Source organism: Salvia hispanica, chromosome 6, assembly GCF_023119035.1.
Source record: "Salvia hispanica cultivar TCC Black 2014 chromosome 6, UniMelb_Shisp_WGS_1.0, whole genome shotgun sequence".
In the NCBI taxonomy this organism is placed as follows: domain Eukaryota; kingdom Viridiplantae; phylum Streptophyta; class Magnoliopsida; order Lamiales; family Lamiaceae; genus Salvia; species Salvia hispanica.
In genome coordinates, this window is record NC_062970.1 from 2,108,800 (window position 1) to 2,115,410 (window position 6,611).

The window sequence follows — 6,611 nt, forward strand, 5'->3', positions numbered from 1 at the left end:
TCAAATTGAACCAAAAATGGAAACTTTAAGATACAATGTAAAAAAAAACTAAACATATTTCAAAATTTAATTTTGTTCAGTTCGAATATTCAGTTTTCAGAAAGTAAATTACTCGATGAGTGTATAAAACAGTGGTATTCTAATATGTGAGCAATAAACTCAGTCCATGAAGCTATACAACGTTAATGGGAAGAAGTTTTGTCTTCCACAAACAACACAAACAATTCATTAACCTATGTCTCAAATCTTTCCTCTACCCTAACACTAAACACCTCAAATTTACACCAATCATCACCCCTTCTCATCATTTACAACCTTCTCTTAGTCGCAGTCAAGATGAAGTCAATTGGTGACACCTACTACAAGCATTACATTTACCGGTTGAACGACGTGGCTGAGTTATCGTCGTAGTGCGCCCTCCATACGTTGCCACTATCTGTCCCGCTACAAGCTTGGTTTGCCACGGGCAGCTGAGCTAGATCTCCATCCAAGCTCATCTGCTGCACCTCTGCAGCTGAAAGTATCTTTATGCTCTGCACACAGCTCACGAATTCCCTGCAAGAAACACGAGAACCGTGGTTAATGGTTGCCATGAAACGTCCTATGCTGTCGGAAACAGAAAAGGAAAAAAGGAGTAGCTGTCTGTAGTACGTACTCCCAAGGATCATCTCCGACTAATAGTATGTCGTTTTCATGGTCTACGTAGACGAGCTTCCACTCGGTGCGTTGAGGGTCCTCCAGAAGACCCTCGATGCCAAACATCCGAGCAAGATCATTCCTTAGCTCATCGTACCCTTTGTAACGATTGACATCTATGGTTCTCCCCACCGAGCCACGTTTTTGAACCTTCATTTTTTCATCGAACATTAGAGAATTAGTGGTGAAGAGTAACAACATGACACAAATCGATAGAAAAGAGATCAACCTTTGTATATGTTCGCATACGCTGAGCCTGGTTGGGCCACAACCCACCGTTCATAACCCCCGTCTCGTTTAGAGCGGCATCGTTTGAAGAGCCTGGTTTGAAGGACATATTAGGCACTCCGAACGACTGAGAATTGATTCCAGAGGACAAATCCGTCTCAATATCCCTCGGTGTGCCACTGTAATTAGAGAGTAAGTTCTGGATGTCCTTATCAGAGTCAAAACCCCGAGACAGCAAAGCATCGGGCGCCAAACCATCTATGGCAGCCGCGAAGGGCAGCCCGTTTCTAGTATGTGACTTGACATCGCCATCCAATCCCGTCAGTGGGAAACTCTGTTGGAGAGCGCCGGCATCTAGGCAATACGAGGTGGCAGACGAGGTGGCATCCATGTGATCAGCAGCGTTTATCTTGAACTTGGGCTGCTGCTCCGGAGCTTTGGAGTTGGCTGATTCGTGCTTTATCCGAGGGTCTAGTTTGTTATGACTCTCCTGCACCAAGTTAGAAGGATGAACAATTGTGTTATCTATCATCCCGGGTTGTCCTGTTTGGCTCTTCGCGAAGCTTGGTTGCAGGCCGTGTGCGTTCATCTTGGAAGGCGACGTTGAGCACGATGGAGCATCGCCGTCAGTGTGGCTCGACTGTTGTCGGGCTAAGGGAGGAGTCTTTTGCTGGATATGAAATTGGTTCGTCTGAAACTGCGGAGACTGCAGGAGTGTGGATGCGGAAAAGCAGTTCCCGTTCGATTGTTGTTGCATAGGTGCAGAGAGATGTTGTGTTTGCTGGCTTTGCTGAACTTGCTGTTTCTGAGGCATCTGCGGCTCCATCATCGGATTTAATGGACCGGACATTTGCTGCTGTTGCTGTTGTTGCTGCTGCTGCTGCAGTTTCTGGAGAAACTGCATTTGCAACTGTTGGTCGGAAAGATTCTGATGCTGTGGCGTCGTCTGTTGCATTACGGGCCGTTGGGATAAGTTCTGCGGAATCCCGTGCAACGTTCCTTGTTGAAACTGCATCTGGTGCTGCTCTTGGGATCTCTGCAGCAGCGTTGAAGGCTGTTCGACATGTGGCTGGAAAGGCAAGTCTTGAGTTAGAGACGTCGCGGGAAATGTTGTTCTGCTAGACGAGACATCATGATGCTGCTGCTGCTGCATCTGTTGCTGGTGCTGGAGTTGGGAGTATGCTGCTGTTTGCTGCAAATTCCGGCTTGCAGCCTGCTGCTCGGACGACATGCTGCTCATTGCAGGAGGCATTAACATCGACTGCGACTGCGACTGCTGATGCTGATGCTGTTGTGTTTGCTGCAGTAACTGCTGCTGTTGTGTCGGCTGAAGCATCTGGGATTGCATTTGCTGCATCGGAAGCTGCTGCGGCTGTTGAGCAGGTGTCGGAGACTGCAACATCTGCTGCTGAGACCACGGTGCGTTCGACTGCAGCAGCTGGTTAGCTTGCTGATTCTGATGGTTTCCTTTGCTCATTTGAAGATTCTGCGCAGCCACACCAGGGGATCGGAAGTTCAGCAGTTTCGACGGATCATCACTGCCGAGGTTGCCCTGCAGAGCACCGGGCGTCACCATGTTTGGATACAACCCCGACTGATTAGCCGACAGCTGATTGTTCTGCTGCATGTTCATCCACTGCACGAGGCTCAGGCCGGGAAAAATCGAGCTCGAAGCATCCTTCAACCCGAAATCATCTGCCAGCCACGGCATGCCTCGTTTGAACATATTCTCTACATCAGAATCATCTGTAGATAGCACGAATCAGAATGAGAAATAAACGCAAGAACATCTGCAAAATTAACGCATTTGCACACACGTGTTAGTAAGCGTGTGTACTATCCTACGAGAAACGAGCTTTTCCTATTGAAGTTGAAAAGTCGAACCATTTCTTTACCTGGGAAGCCGGGATGTCTGGCTAGCTTTGGTCTGTAAAATGGAGGAGGGCATATGTAAAAGGGAGTCACAACAGGCTCAATATCCCAAATCGAGACTCTGCTAGGACGTTCCCCAGCCGTTGATTCGTCCCATCCGACCTAAACAGCAGGGATACGTTAAAACATTTCGTTCCTGCAACTACATTCAACTTCTCCGAATTTAGCAGTATTACCTGTAGATTACGCCATTGTGAGTTCTTCCATCGAACGGGATCCAAATCACTCATACCGGTCACCGTGCCCATGTACCTCCTCACTCCGGATTCCTCGGTCTCAAACATCATCCTGAATCGCATCCCCAACGACACTTGTGTGTACATTGCCTTGTTATACTTGGCAAGCGGAATCACAAACTCCGAAGTGCTAGCCCTGTTACCACCATATACACTAACTAACGTCGTTCGTTCTACATTTATGCGTTTGATAGTAGTCTAAGGGCACGAAACACTACCTTGGATTGTAGAATATGGTGAAAGGGCTGTTGTTCGCAGCAGCGTGAGCTGCAGCAGCAAGAATTCCAATATGCATGCTGTCGCTTGAGATAACAGACGAGGATAGAGCCGGCTGCTGCCTATTTGCTCTTCGTATGCCAAGGAGAAGCTGTGACTTTTCATCCCTGAATAGTCGAGTGTGGTGAGCTACGGGAAGTAATATAACGATGCATAACACATTGATCTTATGTTTCGGTACCTTATGAAAAGGACGGCATCACCAGTTACGAGTCTTTTAGAACTCACAAACACACTCCAACCTGTTGTCAGTAGGTGCCTTTTCGGCTGGCCTGAAATCAACGAACGAAACATCTTTGTGAACAAATCTAGAAACACGAGACGATGACTCGGAATCTTGAACGAGCTATACCTCTATAAATATGTCTGAATGTCCATGTCTGGTCATGCAAGTCTTTCGCCGTTAGCTCCTGGGCGGGAGGTTGCATCGAGAAATCCTGCAGGAACGAATCTCGTGTAAGATTCAAATCAAACAGATTTATCACTGCATCAAATGGTAATGAGAGATACCAGAGGTGGGAAGATCTTCTCAGCTGCACGACGAGGGACTGAAAAGCCACCGTGAGTGCTCGTGTCACTAGCCGTGAGAGTTTTACAGAAAAACTCAGTTGGTTGTCTGTTGTGCTTAAGGCCAATATCAGACACGAGCAACGCTTCCTGATCATACTGCAGAACAAAAGAGTTAAACGTCGTTTCTCATCAGTCACCTATCAAAAGAGGACTGATTTGCAAAGCTTTCGAACAATGTCAAAGCAACAGACCTTAGTGACGGGCAGAAGAGTCATCTGCGCGTAGACCTCATCTGTTTCAGCATCAGCCTGATAAATCAATCATATCATCAAATATACAAACAACCAACCAACAAAAAGGCGGAAGTGCAGAGCAGTTGAACTACAAAAGCCCCTGCCCTCGGACAACAAAGTTCTAAGCTTCGACAAAACAAGAATGCAATCTACCATGGCCTATCACATCTAAAGTTAATCACAATGCACTTTCACTCGATAAATGCTATGTAAATGCCATAAACGGTTTCCATACATGTAGGGTGACGTTGTGGAGCATACAGATCAACTTTGAAGGAAGATTCGGATAGCTTGGGATGCCATCGGCCTCTTTCTGCATCGATGCTGCCACCTGTGGAAAGAAAATAATCATTCATCCGAAACTGAAAGCAATCATACGAGAGGCTCAAGCAACGGGGACAATGAGAAACGTACTTGTTCACTGTGACCTTGAGGAAAATAGACGACAAGGCTCCCCACAGGCGGCAACGAAACCAACGGCCCAGCACAAGCATGCCATAGCTCGGAGTTTGTCACCTTTTTTTCGCCTGAATTAGTAATAACATAGCACTGTTTTACACATGATTTCAACAATCGAAGAAACTTATTCAATCTTCAAACAACCTTCTAAATCAGCTCTCAAAAGAGACTCATTGATCATATACTTGTATATACTTACACTAAATCAAAGAACATAACTCCAGATAAAAAAAAATAAGAACTCTAGCTCTGTACAGATGTCAAAATAGGCTTCAAACCTTTGGTGTAAAGAGACAAATACACGAAATCAAGAATCAAGCATGAAGACAGATCCAAAATTTGAAGAAAAAAAGCAACAAAAAAAAGGTTCCACAGCAACTGAAAAGCCAGAAGCCAAAGTTCTTCCTTTGAAACTTCACAAAGTGTTAGTACTGTTTTAACTCAGCTTAAAACAAAGAATTCACTTCAAAAATCCAGTCTTGTTCACCCTTTTGCAAAAAACAAGACTTAAAATAGGTGCAAAATTGAAAACACAAAATTCATCCTAAAAGAAAAGATGGGATCACCAGATTTTTGTTTCACCATATAAAAGATGGGAAAAACCCCCAAAACAAAACAAGAAAAGGCTATGGAAATGGAATGAACAAACCAACCTTCAGCTGTATTTGCCAAAAATCCATTAGAAGGAATCTTCATTGCAGCAAAAATTCAACTACACACTCAGCAAATTCAACCTCCTTTCCTTTCCTCCTTCATAAACCAAACCAAACCTCACCTCACTTCTATTATATCCACTCAAAAAAGAATACTTTCTTCCTTCCACCCAAAAAATAAAAATTCCTTCCAAACTCAATGCATACTCAAAAACCCCCAAAATCCCATTCCACCTCCACCTCCACATTCAAGAAAGACTCCATTTTTACTTCAAGAAAAGACACCATTTTGGTCCCAAAAGGGGGCTATGCTCCAAAAATCCAATCTTGAATGGAGGGAGCAGCCGCAAATGAGCTGGCCCATCAAGCTTCCGTACAGAGGCTTACTGAAAATGGAAAGGAAAGGTGTCGGCCACGTGGGTGGGGCGGCGGCGGAGCAGGCGGGATCAAGGCGGTGAGAGAGAGAGGGAGGGAGGAATCTTGGGAGTCGCCGGAAAACCCGCAGCCAATAAAAAGCAGGCTTCTTTATAGAAGAGGGTGAGTTGAATTTATCATTCTGTCGTCGTGTACTTGTATTTTAATTTAGTATAAATAAATATAAAATTGATGCTGTAAATCTGTGTGAATTGTGATTTGTATAATTGGTAGAGAGAGAGAGAGGGGCAGGCCGACATTAAACCAAGAGAAGAAGAATTAAAGAAAGTGGGAAACTACATTGCGTGTTTCTCTCTTTGATGACATTTTTCTGTATACGTAAATACTAATCCTCAATTTTTTGGGTTTGTTTAGTTGTTAATTACGATTATGTGCCCCAATTATGTGGCTAATACACTGTTTGTTCCAACCTGGCTGTTAAGTAATCTAGTTGGAGTTGAAGGTGTTTATAGTGCTTCGAAATCAAGTTAGATTCTCGGGAAAATGTTCGATATTGTTCCTGATGCGTTTTTACTTGAAAATGTTGTGCGTTCGATGTGGATTAAAGGTTGGTATTCTTAGTGTAACTTTGTACTGGACAAATGATCGGATTAAGATTAGGAGATGGTCTAAAACTACTGAAAATGTGACATTTTATTGTCTTTGGTTGTTGTTTAGTGCCTTTTATTCTTGGGTCTTTGCTTATTTTGTGATTTTGGACCTTTTGGTTCATGTTCTATGTGATTCGTTTCAGAAAATATGTGTTTTCTTTATCATTTTTGAATCATTACGAGAAAACTGTCATGTAATCAAACTCTAAATTGATTAGATGACATTTGGGGTGTAACTCAAAAAAAATGATGATACAAAATTGATAATGTAACGAATATGTGTTTTTTTGCGGTTGGGTGAAT

The 6,611-nt window shown here is 43.9% G+C and overlaps 1 protein-coding gene across 1 annotated transcript; it reads right to left on the reverse strand.

The window, feature by feature from the left end:
• Positions 1-120: 120 nt before the first annotated feature.
• LOC125196194 (auxin response factor 19-like) lies at positions 121-5,948 on the reverse strand. Its single transcript, XM_048094607.1, has 13 exons — positions 5,284-5,948; positions 4,586-4,698; positions 4,407-4,502; positions 4,130-4,186; positions 3,879-4,034; positions 3,721-3,805; positions 3,550-3,640; positions 3,311-3,475; positions 3,033-3,228; positions 2,820-2,958; positions 926-2,670; positions 656-846; positions 121-555 (listed from the first exon to the last, which is right to left on the reverse strand). Exons 1-13 carry the CDS (start codon positions 5,324-5,326, stop codon positions 375-377), a joined length of 3,258 nt encoding a protein of 1,085 aa, XP_047950564.1. The 5' UTR covers positions 5,327-5,948; the 3' UTR covers positions 121-374.
• Positions 5,949-6,611: the final 663 nt, after the last annotated feature.